At 40.8% G+C, this 18,644-nt stretch overlaps 1 protein-coding gene across 1 annotated transcript; it reads right to left on the reverse strand.

Annotated features, from left to right (window-relative positions):
• Positions 1-3,261: 3,261 nt before the first annotated feature.
• LOC147895513 (uncharacterized) lies at positions 3,262-14,608 on the reverse strand. The gene is made up of 5 exons (XM_087383703.1): positions 14,335-14,608; positions 13,781-13,933; positions 4,976-5,374; positions 4,772-4,848; positions 3,262-4,630 (listed from the first exon to the last, which is right to left on the reverse strand). The coding sequence occupies exons 1-5, from the start codon at positions 14,444-14,446 to the stop codon at positions 3,704-3,706; spliced, it is 1,668 nt and encodes a 555-aa protein (XP_087239829.1). The 5' UTR covers positions 14,447-14,608; the 3' UTR covers positions 3,262-3,703.
• Positions 14,609-18,644: the final 4,036 nt, after the last annotated feature.

The following is an 18,644-nucleotide window of genomic DNA, read 5'->3' on the forward strand; positions in this document are numbered from 1 at the left end:
CAGCTCTCTCATCATATAGATTTCTTGAAGGCAAGCCTCTAATTTTAAAAAGCTTACAAAGTTGGGGGCACAGAAATGAGTTCAGATGGAAACTATGGCCTCAATAAGGAGGGAGTTTAAACTATTGAGCTAGGAATTTTAGGCTCTTGTTATGGGCAGAATTTCTCTGTGGAATCATGATCATCAATAGAAACTATTAGAGAGAGTTCAATTGGCTAGGCTCTCCTCCCCATCCCTACTCCTAGCAGTGAATGTCAACACTCAATGGCTAATCCTCCACAAGGTTGGGTGGACTAATTAAAGGAGTGAGCAGATTGTGCAAAAGATGCCCTGGTTAGAAACTTCTTCAAATTCAAATAGGGAACCTATTGATTGGAAAACCATTTGTTAGGGGACTCACATAGGACCTCTTTTTCCCAATGGGTTATTATTAGAGCACATGCTTTATTGGAATATTTGGCTAGCCAGAAATGAGTTGCAATCTAATGATGTCTTACAATGCTTCGAATTTATTTGCTCATTAGCCCAACAGAAACGTTTCTATCATAACCCTTTTTATCCTAGCAATTCTCTGATTCAATGTTTTCTATAGAAAAGATGTAGCTCAATCAAGATATTTTTAACAACAATGAGACGCTTGCTCAGCTCCAAAAGGAGGTAAAAGAACAACACAACTTGTCTTTTAGCTCCAAGAATATCATTAAGGAGCTTCAAAACCAAGTTAAAAAGAAGTACCCCGAATTCGGATCATCCTCTGCTCATCCTCTCTGATTTGTCTCTAGAGTCCTAAGTAGGTTGCTACTATCTTGAAGGCTAATGAATACTCCTTAAATGGGGTCCTTTTTTGTTGTCTACAAATGATCTCAATATTCTCTTGTGAGAGAATTTTTGGCAAGTTGAAACGACATAGTATAAATCTTTCTTTATAATATAAATATAGCTTTTTCTGCTCTCTCTCTTTTTTGGAGTTTTGGGAATACCCACTCAATGTGCTCTCTCTTATAAACAAAACTAAGTTCTAATAGCTTAAGATTGCTCCCATTTGCCCTACATTTGCCCTAATGTGAACCTTAGTATGTACCACTCTATCATTGCATACTCTAAGACAGCAAACTAAGTGAACTTGCTTTTGAAGAATCTGTTAAGGTTAGTCGAACCATCTTCCAATGCTAGGTGTAGCCACTAAATCCATCTAGTAAAATTGTAGATCTCTAATCCTTTTAACTTTTATAGCACTATCTTTCCTAGTAATAGCCCCGGGGGTAATGCTCTCTAAGAGTGGTAGCATTCATATTTCTTGAGATTCACACATATCCAAAGCTTCATATTTTTCTTAAGGACTATGACTATGGGGGACATCCCTTCAATGTGATTTAACTTTCAAACAAAACGAACTTTTAGTACCTTAGGATCCCTCCCCATTTGCGCCAAGTTGCACTAATTTGGACCTTAGTCAAAACCACTCTAGCCTTGCACACTATTCACAATATGTGGTATTTACATGTTGAAAATTTTCTCCCCTACACCTTCCGCGAGTTTAACATCATGAAGTTGGCTTTCTCTCAAGATGAAGTTGGCCTCAATCTATACTACTCTATCCTTGCATACTATTCACAATATGTGCACATGGTATTTACATAATTTCTCCTCAACAGCTTCACTCAAGATCAACATCAAAGTTACATAAAGCATTATTTTCCATCACTCCCCACTCCCCCTTACTGGGAGTGTCCGTTCTTTGAGTCAAACCAAAAGCTTGTGTTGCTTCTCTGTTTCAAGTGGTTTCGTAAACATGTCTACGACATAATCTTTCATGTTGCAATGTGATGTTGCCACATAGCCCTCTTTCTCTACTCTGAAAGGCTCTTTAACATCAATATTATTTGTTGAGAATAAATACTAAATTCTTTGCAAGTGCTTCAACTAACTGATTATCACATGGAAATAATGTGTCTCTAGCAACAGTCTTTCAGGTTCTCTGATGGTGTTTGAAAGGCTGAACGCTCATTCATTGCTAGAATGGTTGACTAATATTAGATGCATGTGACTTTATTAGTCTATTACCGATGAAGTCTTGACTATTTTCTGTGTTACGATTGAGGCAAGTGATGAAGACTTCCCGCATGGGTATGCACATTTACAGAGCATCCCTAAAGACCTTAGGAGCCAGAGAAGGATGGCATCATCAAAGAATTTAAATGTAAGCCAAGTGTCAAAAACTGAGCAATCAAAATGACCACCAAAGCAACTCATGATCAAGGTTGCAAACAAAACAAATAAAAGGTTATAAAGAGAGTACTCGGTTGAAAAATAAGATGGTGAGAGGATCGGCTATCTGGAGAAAGGCAAGAAGGCATTGGGGAACAAGATGACATTATATCCATGGGGAAGAAAGAAGAACCGTGGAGGAAACATGCATGGAGCAACAGAGTAAGGCCAAATACATATCCAAAAGTATAACAGACTTAGTTGAGAAGATGCCTTCTAAACAACTCCTCGTGCATGAGGTTTCAATTGTTTAGATACATACCCGCAAAGTGTAACAAACTTAATTTGAGGAGATACCTCTAGAAAGTGCATTTGTGCATGTTTTTCTAATTGTTACAATTCCATCTACACCCTACTATTGCCAAGGGCTAAGCAACCATTAAAATCATTTTGTCATGGGGTAGCTGTTATATCTTCTTGAGGGAGTGAATGTCTACATCAGAAGTTGGACCTTGTCATATAAATAATCAATGATAGAAATTACTTACTTAAAAACAGGATGGTCTAATACTCCCTCAAACACTTTTCATGAACCTTTGCCTTTCACTCCTCAAGTCCTTGGTGAGCTTAACTTCTGAATCCACAGTAGCTTCAGACAAGCAGCTAACATTTGGCCCTCACCAAAACAAGGTTAGGATAAAGGTACAAATGTTTATAAATCAGGTGATAGCTCAGAGAATAATTGCCCATGTAGGCACACAAATAGTGATGGTCATTGTAATAATTTCCTCCTTGCAGCTAATTTATGCCATTTTATCAGCATTACCCAGTCACATTACATCACATATAAATGATCCCTGCAAACTCCGAACTCAAATCGAATGGGGGATTCCAAGGGCACATTTCAGCACCTTCGAAGGCTTTCTTTCAATTACAACGATGACTCCACTTTAGGACAGTGTCTCTGTGACATTTTCAGTAGGGGTGCTTCCCATTTCTGGGAGTTCAATTGTTCATTTAAAGCAAGTATTATTTGATGGGTAGATACGCTAATGAGTCTCACGTCTGTTTCCATTTCAGTAATATTAAACAGATCGAATAAAAAATAAAGGTCTTAAACATCCTGACCTTACTTTGCACATGCTGCTCTTAGAATTTCTTTTAATTACAGAAGGCCTCAACAATACGAACTTAGATGAAACATGCTTTGCAAAATTACATTCAGCACACGTGCAGACAGCTTTTCCAATCATGTAGAATTTGTCCATCAAACCTCCTAGCAGAAGATGGTCGAACTTCAGACCTGATCCTTCTTACACCTTGATTGGCACTCTGCCAGACTCTGTCATATCATCATCAAAGGCATAGAAGGCATAGGACCAGCACAAACCTATAAGATGGCTGTTGATGATATGACTATTACTCAAAGAGGCCCTGTAAACCAGCATCCACGTTTTGTGTTCCATTCATTGCATATTGACATACATCAAGAGACTTATCTAAGGTCTGACTGTTGGGGGGTACTCACACAATCTCTCCTTGGAGAAGGATGAATAGAACTCACGTACTCCATCCCATTAGAACTAAGCATCATGTTATTTGTTGTTTCCTCCTTGTCTGCAGCCTTTGGAGCTGAGAATGCCGATGTACCTTCCAACAAATGCACATTAAGTACAGAAGTCCTGCTTGGAGCTGGAAGCCAGGCACTTGGAATGTTCTTACAGTCCCTATAGACTGCTTTTGGCGGAAAACAATCATTGTTTGGACTGGAGCCTGAAGATAGACCATTATTCATGCAATCCACAGTCGTGATGTATTCGAAGCCCTGTTGCCGTTCAGCCAGCCCATGCGATAATGGAAAATTGTTAATTCGTTTGGACTGCAACTGAGCAAGCTGAAATTGGTGCATAGACAACAGACTGGTGCTAGCTGGAGTCTCTTCACTATAATTTAACCCTCCATTGAAAACGAGTTCCCTTGAGCCAGGTATTCTAAAATGCTGCTGTAGCATTACAAGCTCCGAACTGTTCTGTGGTAATGTATTGGATTGAGAGGGTCTAAACTCCAATCTAGACATATTTGCTGGACCTGGTATAACTGGTTGTATACTCCCATGGCTCTGACGATACTGGGGCAAAAGCAATTCCCTATAGTCCACGTATGGCTCTGACATCAGCTGAATAACTGATGTAGAATCATTGCAACCCATGCCCCCCCCATCAAATGTATCAAGCCTAGCTTCAGTTCCGGATTGTGGGTTCTCTAAAAGTTGCAGTGATACTTCACCAACTGCTTGACTACTTGAAAGTCCATTCATCCATGCCAAGGAGTTGCTATACGTCCCAGTAGTTCCAATGCATGAAGCCATGCTAGCTTGCTGATTGACAGAACCACTCATTCTTTTCAAATAAAGTCGGAACTTCTGTTGCAAACAACAAATTAGATAGTGAGCTTAGTAAGCTGCTTCCAAACATCAGGGTTCTGGTTTAAAGACCATAACAATAGAACACATTCTTCAGAAAACTTGCAGAAGGAAAAAGCATAAGCATCAGAAAAGCAGCACCTGCAAATGGCTTGCAACATTCTCTCTAGTAAGACCTGGCACATTCATGAGATCAAGTATTCTCTTTGGAACTGCCTCTGTATGCAGACAATCCCACAGAAGGTATGCACACTAGAATAAACAAATTAACCATAAAAATAAACAACAAATCATGAATAGATCCAAGAAGCTTAATTGATGATACTTCTACGGAAGAGGCCTTACGTTCTAAGCCCAACTGATTTACTGCACCTACAAATTTCTGATGCAGCTCTACTGACCACACAACGCGCTGCCTTTTTACAGTTCCTAGGCTATCCTCTTCCTCAATGTCACTATCATCATCCTTGCTTTCCTTCCTCCTCTTTAGAGAGCTGCAAAATGCATTTGCTTCATCAGGTGGTAGTACAGTAGGCACTCCATCTGTCTGAATCTGCCTAGGCCGTTGACAGTCTTTGAGATTATCTGCATGCTCAGATTCCTTAGGTGTCCTTTGTTTTTTCCTCACCACATGCTGCCAGATATTTTGAAGCTCCTCTATACGTACAGGCTTGAGTAAGTAGTCACAAGCTCCCTCCAATATTCCCTTCATCACATTGCTTGTTTCTCCATTGGCTGACATCACTACAGCATCAGTCCAAGTACAATATAATAAAAAATAAGTCGATGAGAAGAATTTCCAAGGCCCACTTTTTTGCTTTAGAGACCAATTTTGTATACAAATATATCAATAGAATGAGAAACCAGCTTTAACCTCGTGGGAAGTGCAAAAAATGGACAGGAATATTCAATCAACACAGACGTATTCTCAACAAAAAAGCAGCATTGCTTGTTTCTCCATTTGCTGACATGAATACAGCATCCATCCATGTACAATATAATCAAACATAAGTAGAAAAGTAGCGTTTCCATGGCCCACTTTTTTACATTAGAGACCATTTTCATATACAAATGTATCAATTGAATGAAACAAGCTTTCACTTTGTGGGAATTGCAAAAAATGGACATGCGTATTCAAACAACACACACATATTCTCACCACAAGAGTATTTTCGGACTTCCAATATGTCATGCCCAAAATGTGTTGGAGTCGATTATGATCCCTTTGCACATTCTTACACGTCGATCTGACTTTGAGAGGTGCCCTAGTTATTACTTGAAACTATCAAGACAGTATATTTGTCAGAATACTGGGTGCACTTAGCTAAATCTAGGTGTTGATACTTGTTATTAGCTCCACCCTTTCAGCTTGCTTGCATCAGGTTTCAAACAGTCTCATAGACCCTTCGGTCTTCCGAAGACTTTAATAAACTCTCTCTCTCTCTCTCTCTTCAGACACTCTTTGCAGCAATCGCTTTTTGATTGCTTGCAATCTCGTGTCTTTGATCATGATGTATATTTGTCCTACAGTGAGATTTTCTCTTGATGTATTATAGCTCTCCCTTTCTGGGATAGCTTCTTTGTAATATAATGACTCAAAGATTCCACACAAAAAAGAGTGTGTGTTTGGCATCTGCACAAATCTCTTTCATGGTGGAAGTCAAATCTCAAAGTAGTATGGAGAAGTAAGCTACCTTTAAAGCAAAGATTGTTTCAATGGGAGTCACTTTGGGCAAACGTGGGATTGCAGATCCTCGTTGTTTGAGGTGTTCTACTTCTGCAAAGACAGTTCCACATCTTCTTTGGTTTTGTCCTCACTCTAAGGCACTCTTGGACAGCATTTCCCATTGTCTTCGCTTGAGATTCCCAGGTCATCGATTTGGGAAGTTTTTCTGGTTATTTGGCAGATTGACTTCGGCACAAGCCCAATATTTTCTCTTTTTTCATTGGGTCAGATTTTGGGTGTTTTGGACTATTTGGAAGCAGAAGAATCAGGTCTTCTTAGGCAATCCATTGCTTCAACCATATGAATTTTTTAGAGCCTCATTACGGCAATCTTTGTATGATGCTTGTCATGAGAATGACTTAGATGTATCTACTTTAGAGGTGTTTTCCAACTGCTTTTGATTTTTCAAAATAGTCTGTTTTCCAGGCTATTCTCATTGTAAAAAGTTGTTCTTATTATAAAGTGGTTTCACAAAAAAAAAAGTGTGTGTGTGTGCATATATATATATATATATATATATAATGTGGTCACTTTCATTGCACTTGTACGAGGATTAACCACAGCATTGCATGGTGCCTGTGCCCAAAAGTTTGTACAAGTATAGCGTATGTTTAGGTGGCTACTTCCCTTCAACAACGAAGCATATAAATGGGAAATTAAAAGTCATTCTATGACTGCCAAACCTGCTACAAAAGAGAAAAATACATAAGGGCGAAAGCCTTGTTGACAGAAAGTAGCACCAGCTCACCATGGTGCTCCTGTTGGAGGTCAACATCTCCCGATGTCACCGTAGAGAAAGGGCCTTGCTTGTGGGTGTGCCCACCCCCACGTGAGGGTAGACTAGGATAGAGAGGTTCCTCCGAGCTCTCATAGAGGCGCCTATGTGGTGTGCCTGTGTGACCATCTGTGGGGCAGCATATGTGTAGCAGTCCAGCACCCCCATGAGCCTATGTGTAGGCAGAGGTGGGCCGACCTGTTGGTCGGCCACCTAGGCGCTGCTGTTGGCTTGGGTAGGACAGGAGGTCAGCCCCTATGGCCCTGTGGGCAGCCCTTATAGGGCGTGGAGAGTAGGCAGGCCAGTCGGCTCTCTTGGAGGCCCGCTACGAGCAGAGGAGGCCAGCCCCTTATAGGGCTGTATAGTGCAGCAGGTCGGCCACCTAGGGCTGCTGCTGGCCTAGTGGTCAGCCCTTCAGGCAGCCCTCTAGGGCTGGCACTCAGCCCTTTATAGAAGGCAGAGGGGGGTCGGTCCCCTAGGACCTGAGTTGGCCCTCATAAGGCAGTGAGTCGACATGCATGCTGCAGCTGACTGGAGGAGGGTGAGGGGCTATATATAGGCCCCCCTTCACTCCTTGTTAGATCATCTCTTGGAGCAGTATAACCACTGCTGTCCAGTGCCTTGTGGAGCAGCATAGCCTGCCTTGTTGAGCAGTCCTAGGGCTGAAGTGTGTAGCGGTTCATCCACTCTTTGTGCCTCCATTTCTCGTGGTTGTTGAGCTGTTTGTCTGAGCTCTCGAGCAGCACACTCTTGAAATCGTGTCTATCTCTACTCATAAATAAATATTACTTTAAGAAGCGTTTGAGGCCCCTACTCTTGAAAAATATTTTCTAGACCTTTCCCCTCAAGTTGACAAGAAAGTGTCTCACAAACAGGGAAGCATCCTGACCACCTCCACCCAAGAAGATGTCTCCTTGGTGTTTCCTTGGGCTGCCTATGTAGGCCTCAAAATTTATTGGGTGTCCAGATGGTCTCTCCTTGATGTCTTTTGGATCCAACTTTAGTTGGTCCTAACTCTCTCTCATGATCACCTTTCGAAAATTAATCATCATGTTGGAATTATGGAAGGGAGAAATTAGTTGAAAAGGAGGCTCAGTCCTGTGTATGCATAAAGAATTCAGTTGGGTAGGATATTCTTCCATACTTCCAATACCAACTCCTACTGCTGACATGGATGATCTCTTTAGAACCCTTAATTCAGATGGAAATTGAAGGATGATAGAGCTGTTTGGTATGCCAAGTTTAACAACATTTGGGTTCAAAAAGTTTCAGAGAAGATGTCTTGTCTTGCTTGGCTTATCCTCCATAAAGTAGTTTAGAATAATGCTAGAGGATTCAGAATAGGAAAGGGAGATGGAAAAGTCAAAGATGTCTGGACTCCATGGAGGATATTTTTCAGATATTTGTTGCTTGCCCTCATGCCAGAAGAGTTTGGAAATTTTTCAGATTAAGTGTGGAGAACCTGTGAATTGTAGAAATGCACAAGGTTTGTGAAGCCTATCAATTTGGGAAACAGGCAAGGAAACCTTTTCCTATTCTACTAGGAAATGCTTGCAAAATAATGCATGAGCCTTGGTTCCAAATAAGAGCTCATGCTCTACGGTTCATTTGGATCTCTAGAAATAATTTTCAGGTCTTGTTTGCTTCATGGTGGGACAGGAAAAAAGACACCTTGATTTCCAAATAAGTGTCTACAATCTTGAACATTCAAGATTGAATGCTGATATCTACAGACACAAATGCTCTACTGTTTTATCTCTGATGAACATACAAAGTTGCCTAACTTTATGCAGAGGAGAACTACCACAGCTGGCCCTCAACTCAGTTTCCCTCTGCTACTGCTGGCCCCTCTACTCAGCCTCCTTCTGATGGCCTCTTCACTCAGTTTCCCTCTGCTGGCCCCTCGGCTGAGTTTCCTTCTGCTACTACTGGTCCCTACACTCAGATTCCCTCTATTGGCCCCTCAACTCAGTTTCCCTCTGCTGCTGCTGGCTTCTCTACTCAGTCTCCTTCTTATGGCCTCTTCACTCAGTTTATCTCAGCTTCTGCTGGCCCCTCAGCTCATTTTCCTTCTGCCACTGCTGGTCCCTACAATCAGATTCTGTCTGCTGTTTTCTCCACTCAGATACCTTCTTCCCCTCCTTTCAGACTCAAAGGCTTGCTGATGCTATTTTATCTGCTCAGCTACAGGATATGGATGAAATGTCTATCGATCCTATCCAGAGTCTTCATGCTGCTCCTGCTGGGAATTTTTTCTGAGGATACTGCTGCTCCTGATGTCCCTGATGTTACGGTGCATACCACTAACTCCAATGAGGAATCCACTAGCTTCTGTTTCCATGTTTGAGAAGCATCTCTCAATATTTATTGAGGAATTTACTTGTTTTTGTTTTTATCACTCTTGTGGTAAGAGAGGAAGTTCATGTGTGAACAGCACTCCATTTTTTTATGAACTTTGAAAATGTACAAAGGTTTTTGAATTAATATAAATCACTCTTTTTTCTACCCAAAAAATAATAATCATCATCATCATCATGTCAGTGGTTCTATTGGCTGTCCCAACTCCCAAGCTAATGATTTACTTCCACATGTTTGTTATGCCAATGCACGTAACGGCTTCTTAGGCTGTTGTGGCCTTGTTGGTAAGCCAACTAGAAGCCTCCATGAACCTACCACTATCACATAGTGCCCAACTGATATGTGTGTGGTGCCCTAGGGACTAGCATACACCTCCTAATCGCATACCTCTAGATGTCCAAAAAGAGGCAATTACTCTTATCTCCTCTCTCCACTTAATTTGGCCCAAATGAGGCCTGTTGAGAGATGCCACCACACCCTCATCAAGCTCCTCTAATTTCACCCTCTATCTCTTATGTGGAAATAATTAACCCTCTTATCTGCTCTCTGCACTAAGGGCTAGTCCAAATGAGGCCTACTCAAAGATGTTGCCACACCTTCGTGGTTGATTCTACAGTGTATGGTTATGACACAATCTTTCAAGCCGCCCTCTAACTCCATCACAGTTGCAGAGGTAGTTTCCACACGTGAACCACATCAAAAGCACCATCATGCCATGTTGGCCCTTATGCAAGCCACATTGCACAAGCCCACATTCAGAGACCAACGCTTCTAACTTATGCATAACATTCTATATATCGACCTTTTGCATGCATCCTCTAGCATACTCCCATTCTTTCATTGTGATATGCATCCCCTCGTCTCTCTTTGCTCTCTCCATTTTGTCAAGTAGCCAATCCACATGAATATCCTTTGGAAGTGCTCTTAGATGCTGAGGGTATGGCATACGAGATCCGTGGTGTGTACAAAAGAGGGCCCTTTCTCCTTGTCTTCTTGCCTTTGCATCCTCGTATCTTGTCACCCATCTTTTCATCACATCACTATTCAGCATGCAATAAATCCGTGTCTATTACTTTATTCCGTCCTTTCCCTTGAGGCACAATAAAGGTCATCCTTAGGTCTTCATCATCTCTCCATAGTCGTGGGAGAGAGCTATCCACATCAACAAGAAACTTAGAAATATATACAAGTGACTCTTGTACCAACCAACCCTCGGCCATGCTACCTTCGAGCCTTGCATTTTACCTCACGAAACCCTTCAAGGTCTTCATGAAGCGCTCGAGAAAGAACAACCATCATGCATGTACAGTGCTGCATATAGCAATCTTATCCACCAAATGTACTATGAAATCATGCAAGTCCTATGGCTCTGGGATGCATGCGCTGTTAAAGAACATCGGATCAAAAGGCCAAAAAAGAAGAAGATCATCCTATCCAAGCAACCAAACAAGAGTAGAACCATGTCACCCAAGAAGCCAAAATGAAACAAGACCGAGGCTCCCAAAAGGCCAAGGAAGAATGGAGTCGAAATGCTCAAGAGGCCGAGGAAGAATAGAAGCGTGAGGCTTGAGAAGCCAAGTACGAGTAGGATCAAACATTGGTTTCATCTCTCGTTAAACCCAAAGCAATAAGGCATTGGAGATGTTTCTCCAAGAAGCCCGAGTTTCAGAGGTACAATGGAAAATCCAACCCTTTAGTTGTCATTACATGACTTGATCGGTTTGCAACCTGTTTTCAGTTGTCCCCATGGAGGACAAGGAGAAGTGCATCCTTCCATATATTTGTCAAATGTAGCTATCACTTGGTCGCATAAGTGGCGCTCAGACCACGACAAACCGTCTAGGCAAAGTTCCTCAAGGATACCTGGACTCAATTCTTGCTAAAATCACATTTGAACTATTCAGAAATACAATCCTTCGAGCTGTCCAAAGGATCCAATGAGAGAACAAACACTCATTAAGTCAGTCAGTTCACACAAGTAAAAAGCCATCTGATTGAAGCAAGAGTTACGTAGAGAGGGATAGGTTTTATGGGCTTCATCAATAATGTCATAGCATCATCAGGCAGCAATCAATTATAGAAGGCACTGTTGGAGGAATATAAGGGTTTCTTCTTAATTTTGAGTCTGCTGCCATCCTAGCTAGAGAACCATAGGATAGAACTTAGCGCTTTGCGGCCACCACCACCTTATCAATTCAACAAGGCCATGGAATACATTTTTTTTTGGAGAAGTTCCTCAAAGCAAGTTTCATCAAATCCAAATATTCTCCATTAGCAACATTGATCCTCTTCATCAAGAAGGAAGACACCTCCAAGGTGTGCCTAGAGTATCACACAACAGTTTGATAATAAAGGGTCAATTCCATGTCCCAAATGAACTACATCTTGGAAAGCTCGATGTAGCACAGCTGTTCTCCAAAATACGTCCGAAGAGAGGGTACCATCAAATCCAAATCCACAAAGTAAAAGTTCATAAGTCGGCTTTAGAAATGGAGAAGGCCCAATATGAATTTGCGGTGATGCCCGTCAAAGTCACTGGAGTGCCAACCACTTTCAATAGGATGATATTGCCAATTTTCAAGCATCTCATCAGTGGCATGTGCATCTTTGTGTCTTGTAACGATATCCTTATCTTTTTTAAAGATCCTAATGATGTTGCCAACTTTCAAGCATCTTATCGACAAGTGTGTCTTTGTGTTTCTTGATGATACCCCAATCTTCTTCAAAGATCCTGCTCAGTATGAGCATCGTTTCAGACAATCCCTGCAGCTCAATAAGGACAGCCAAGATATACATCTGTCATCAAAGCAGATAAGTCCAAATTTTTTGTTGAGGAGGCTCACCACAAAGGTGGAGCAGCCTGGGATCGTTGATAATGCAGAGGTGGGTGAGCCAGAGAAGATTTTGCTTCATAGGTTCAAGGGTACTGGCAGCTTCCACTGCTTGTAATTGTATCGGTTACGTTCAAGCATTCAGGGCCCACAACGCACCTTGGGTTGAAAGCAATTAAGCATCACCTCCTTGCAGCATATAAAGAGGCTTTCAATCTTCTTTAGCCTATTGCAGCTTCAACAGAAGGGGATGCCACGGGCATGCTACTGCCCATAAGCATTTGCCTGGTGGGACCCAGTCAGCTCATGGCAATACCGGAGTTGCAGACTGCAGCCTGCCACAAAGCTGCTGTACAACACAAAAGACAAGTTGACAACAGCAACCTTCACTCCACAGTGTACGGCACACATGGAGAGGACACACAAGCATCCACATCAGCCGCAGGGTACAGACTGCCAGGCAGGCAAATGTACAACAGGCCACATCAGTCAGGCACAGGTTGCAGCAGACAGGTGCAGACTTCCATGTGAAAAGTACACGTCAGTAGCCCTCAGCCTATAAAGGGAGCCTCTCCCCTTCATTCTATCGATCTGAAAACATCTCAAACACTACAAGGGAGTAACTAGAGTGAGCAAGATGACTCATGCGAGGTCTGCATTTGATAAGATAAAATCCAAAACAAGATCCACTACAATCGCCATGGTTCTTTAACACAACATATGGCATTGCTTAGATGTTCAGCTGTCTCCCCTGCTCAGCAACTATCATAGCTACATATGTTCCTATTCAAAAATGCAACATGAGCGAGGAAAAAGGGAAAGCTTTGCAAAAATGGTCATTCCTTTCTGCAGCAAAAGGGCTCGGCTTTCGCAAAGCATGGTGCACTGTATCGCCAAATTTGAGCGTCAAATGGATAATAGAAGACAGCCAAATGGAATAACATGCAACTGCATCGAGATCAGATCGCACATGCCGTCTCTTTCAGCATCCTTTAATACAGAGAACGGTTAGAAACAAAATCATGGGGCTGGAATTTAATACCAACTTCCTTTGCCATGACCCAAACTGCAAGAACAATCCTCAGCAGGATTGGGTCCTGTCAAAATTACATGCTTACATTAAAACATTTCTCTTCATGCAAGCCTTGGCACTATTCAACTATGTAATTCGTGATGAGCTGGCTTCCTCCATTCTTTCAAATATTGAATACAGATATCAAGACCACATTTTTATCTTCATGTATGTCCCTAAGTTGAAGCCTTTAATCCCGTCAATACTGGAAAGCATCACTCCAATGAAATAAGGGGCATAGTACCACAGAAATCACGACAGGATGATAGTCCAAGGAACTGCACATGACCTTGCTTTTCAACTATTTCCTGGGAAGTTGAGACGGACTACTGAATGAACGATATCAGAAACAGTAAATGAACGCATTTCCGGTACCCTGAAAACTCACTAATAACAGGGACGTCCATTTCTAATCTGACAAGCTCCAGAAGTTTGAAACCATCCATATTTGGCATATGCACGTCGCTGATGACCACATCGAACCTGCTTCTGTTTTCTCTCAGCATGGAAAGAGCTATCACAGCCTCCCCGCATGTAGTTACTGCATTAACACGGATAACGTAAGCAAGACATGCCTTTACCCAAACAGGAACAAATGTTGAAAGCATTTCAAGGAGGTCAATCTACGAAGAACTTGAGGACACAGATCGAATCCGGTTCACTGGCCTACTTCTTTATTGTTTAATGTTCTGCGATACATCCTGATTTGCAAAGGGAACGGTGGAATTAACACGCTTTTCCGTAACCGGAGCTAGCTAACAAGAGACATTGAGGATCTGTAATCTTCCTCTGGTCTTCATCAACTGATTTACACCACTGATTCTTAAGCGCAGGTATTTTGGCCTACACGTTACTTGCATAACGGAACAAAGCGCAACGGCTATGGACAGAAAGGAGACAGGCCTCTGCATGCCTTGAAGAAAGGCTGTTGGAGTGGCTGACCTTGATAGAGGCAGCTACGGAGTAAACGCTCTAGGATGAGGAGACAAATGGGATCATCATCAACGACCAAGACTCGCAAGCCCGCGGGGAAATGATCCGCATTGCACTCCATATTGACAGCGAAGTAGAGGAAAGGGGTATTATTGGAGAAGGGCAGAAGCACAAGGGCAACAAAAGAATCGCAAGGGCGGGGCTGAGAGAGAGAGAGAGAGAGAGAGAGAGAGAGTGTGTGTGTGTGTGTGAGTGAGTGAGTGAGTAGTGGGCGTAACACGTCCTCCCACTCCCAGATTATGCAAAGTTTCCTGGCCGTGCATTGACTTCTGTCGTTAGGCCCATTAAACCATTGATGCAAACGATAAGGGCTGGTTCCCACCATTCCTCCGACATTGTTCAGACGGGGCGGTCTGCTGAGAGCGCTTTGACCGTTGATTTGTGCAGTGCTTGGGCCCTTAAGGGAATTGCCGAACCAGGATGGCGTCTATTGGACAAGTAAGTCATCCATCCCCCTCATGCAATGCGCCAGAAGGAGGATGGTGTCCAATAAGTATGAACCCAACCTCATGCAGTTTCACACCAATCCTAATGAGCGAGCACTGTAGGGGTGTCCCGCTCACGTGGCAAGATCTCATAATGCAGTAGCAAAGGGCTCAGACACTGACTCAAGTAAAAGTCACCTGATTGGATAGATTGCCCATTGCGCAAATGCTATTTTAGATGGTTGGCCAGTGGTGCAAAGTCCAATCATGAAATGAGAAGTCGGCAGGAGCACCTGGACAGGGAGACTCTTCATCTTCGCCCACATGGTTGTGAACCAACCTAAGCATCTAGCATGGGACCAAAGATTCAAATGTAGAACTCCCACACTACAATAGTGAAGCACTCCTAATAATATAATCTCACCATTTGCACCCAGGTGCAAGCATCAACCCTATGTACACAAGAATTTGGTATTTCATGCATGCTCACCCATCCATAAGCACCCAAGCAAAAACAATATTCCGAGCTATACATCCATGTGTATTGCCATATAAGTTGGTATTTCTTCACGAATCTACTAACAGTGTCCTTAGGGCTTTCTGTGTTCCTATATGCCCCTATAGGAATTTATATCTACCTTAACGAAGAGTGCACTTGCCTATAAGACAAGACCTACCCTTTGGTAATAGTTGGAGTGTGCAATATTCTCTGGTGGAGAGAACGGAAACAAATGGACAAGGAATGATTCTATTGTACCCATCCTTCTCTAATATGAACCAAAAGCCTGAAATGAACAAACTACTTTGGCATGACCTAACCTCGTTGTGGTTTAGAATTAGCAAGACATAGGTCAAATACCTTAAGATTGCAATCCCTACTTGTTTCACAAATTCTTTGTGTGAGCTTGGGTGCATTAGCATAGTGAGCTTGTAGCCATTACCATTACTATCGCCATAATGGTGGGCTAAGGGCAATTGTAGTGTCTCATGTCATGCAAATAGGACCACTCCTTCTCAACATCAAGGGTGAGTAAGGGAGGCAATGTTATAGAACAACTAAGGTATTCTTGGGATATCCATGGTAGTTTTGATAAAATCTTAGAGTGTTAAGTTTGTGGCTTATTAGTTTTGTTCTTTTATAACTTTAAGTACCACTTATAATTGTACTTTAATCATATATGTGCACATGGTACCCATCTCACCTCGAGCCATTGTTTACCTATGTATAATGAGCTCTAACAATTGTATCATATTGGGGCTCCAATGTTATTTGGGCCACTTTGCTTACTAAAAATTAACCATGTTCTTCTACTTCAACCTTGAAAAGTACTTCTTAAAACTTAAGTGGCCAAGTAATCCTGGTTATTTCTCATAATGCTTGACCATCAAATTTCTTACGATTTTCATAAAAATTCAACATTGCACCAAAAGCTAATCCTTCCACTACCTCAAAGGCAATATATTTTCTTGGATCCTCCACTTCTATAAAAGGAGACCTTTTCTCGTGGCTCAACACCCCACATTGCTTTAACCGTAGGCCCTATGAGAGAGGGCGCATGGCACAAAACCAAAGAAACGGCATTGTCCTATATAAGAGATTCTCTTCCTCTCTTTTTTTACTGGTGTGTGAATTTTTTAGCCTCGTCGTAAATCATATTACATGATGTCTTCCTCATATGTTGTCATTGAGAGTGGTTGGTGACAAACCATATTTTTAGTTGATGATAGTATAGCATATGGATAAGACTCTCAAAAGGTTGGATGTTGTTATGAACATTTTCACTATGCTAAGTGAAGCAATCAACAACTTCTTGATAATTACTTCCCTTTTTCCTTGTTGGTGGATATTCCTTGTAAATTGATATGATGCATTATTTTATGAATTATTTTGTTGTCTTTGGTAGTGAGTGCAACATGGTGATGACTAGGCATTAGCCATTAAAACCTAGGTGCAAGGTTGGAACTTTTGCTTTTCATGTCAATTTTAGACAACCTATGTTTCATACTTGTTAATCAAGTATCAAACATGCCACAAGGTGTCCATCTATTTTCAAGGCTAGAAAGCCATTCATGCTAAGTTCTCTTTTGCAATGACTCGATTAGATCTTGGATTAAGGGACTTTTTAGGAAGATGTAAGTAGCTTTAAGTTGGCCATTCTTTTCCTTTGGACTATGATCGACCCTTCTTTACAACCACAATAGGCATATCATTCATGCATTTACTAGCTTAATGTCTTTTTCAGGTAGCATACCAATGCAACATTTCCTCATAATATTCATGATTTTTGCTTGTCCTTCAATAGCCTACTTGCTTCATCAACTTTGCAACCAACGAATTTCAACAAGGTTTGTTCATTGTTTGATTTTTTTAATTAGCAAATTCCAAGGACTGTTTGTTAATTGCTTCATTTACTTTTAAACGGGTAAATTCCAACAATAATATGTTCATGTGGTTTCAATCCTTCTCAAACTCGTTCAAGATCTCTTATCATAAATCCCAAGTCTTCCCTAAACCTCCTATGGCAAAATTAACAATTGGTCAATCATACATGGACGATTCATTACCACAATTAGCTCCTTATGAGGAGTAATTTAAGATCACCTTTAAACCTTCTTTTAAATAATGCTATTGACTAACCATTACATGTAGTATCATTAACAAGTATGTGTTTCATATTGGTATCAAATCTATTTTAATTTTATTTTTAAAAAATCTATTCTAATTTGTTTATCACATAAAAGAAAATGATGTTATCTAACTTGTATAGATTTGGATTACTGGTGTGTAATAGCTATTAAAAAAATGAGTATGTATTATGTGAAAAGAAAATGCAAATTAATTGTATTGTATTTTAGATTAATCTCAAATTAATCATGGGTCTCTCAAGAAAGCTAGAGATTTCTAATTGAATCCTGTTTAAATGAGTCATGATATCTAGGAAGCTACTTTCATGCATGTCAAAGCCTTCATTAGTACAAGGGCATTTAGCCATCGAAGAAAACAAGTGGCTAGTGCACAAAAAAGTGTTGGCTTTCCCAATAAAAAAAGTTGCATGTGGCTTAAAAAGTACAAAAAGTAAGCAAATATATCAATAAATTACTTTGTAACTAGAAAGACAAGCATAAAATTAAGATATTATTGTTGATTATAAGGAGATTCTCTTTTTACTTGTACAAAAAGTTATTGTTTTTTCTTGATGATGAGCTTTACAATGTCATGGACATGTAGTAGTACTAACGCAAAGCCTCTAAGGCATCTTGATCGTATAAGACCGGGAAAATATATTTTAATGTTTATAGTGATGTTGTGATTACTTGCGTAGCTCTTAGTATTACATGGTATTAGAATCAAATAGATAAGGGAAGAATGTTATGGGTATACTATACACAAAATGTTAAGCTAAACCATGGCATAACCAAATATTATGCAATAAAATAATGATTTCCTTAGCGTTAAGATCTTTTGCAGTCATGATATCGTCTAAGCTAATCATCAGAAATGTCTTTATTAAGATTTGACAGTAAATTTGTATGTCATGTAATTGATGCAAAAATATGATCTTGAATCAATGTGATCAAGATATAAGTCAAGAATAGTGGTTGATACTGGTGCAATGTTTAGGCAATGTCATGATGGCCAATTATTACTTAATTACCTTCAAAATATTGAGGATAACTTGTACCTTTAGTAGCTATAGTTTAGACTGGGTTCACATTGGAGTCTAAACAAGTAAACTATGAGGTTGGAAATGATATCCAATGATCATTGGATCATAGTCCAATTGTTGAATATAATTTGTATCTTCAATATCTATAGTTTGATTTGGGTTCAAA

This window comes from Dipteris shenzhenensis, chromosome 13, assembly GCF_047967505.1.
Source record: "Dipteris shenzhenensis isolate YYH24624 ecotype China chromosome 13, Dip_SZ_1.0, whole genome shotgun sequence".
Taxonomy (NCBI): Eukaryota; Viridiplantae; Streptophyta; class Polypodiopsida; order Gleicheniales; family Dipteridaceae; genus Dipteris; species Dipteris shenzhenensis.

Coding starts and splice junctions, on each gene's coding strand:
- LOC147895513 (XM_087383703.1), bottom strand. CDS start 14,446: ATGGAGTGCAATGCGGATCATTTCCCCGCGGGCTTGCGAGTCTTGGTC. Junction 5,375..13,780: donor AATGGACGTCCCTGTTATTA/GTGAGTTTTCAG, acceptor CTGATGCTGTAG/TGATGTCAGCCAATGGAGAA. Junction 4,631..4,771: donor ATGTTGCAAGCCATTTGCAG/GTGCTGCTTTTC, acceptor TGTTTGCAACAG/AAGTTCCGACTTTATTTGAA.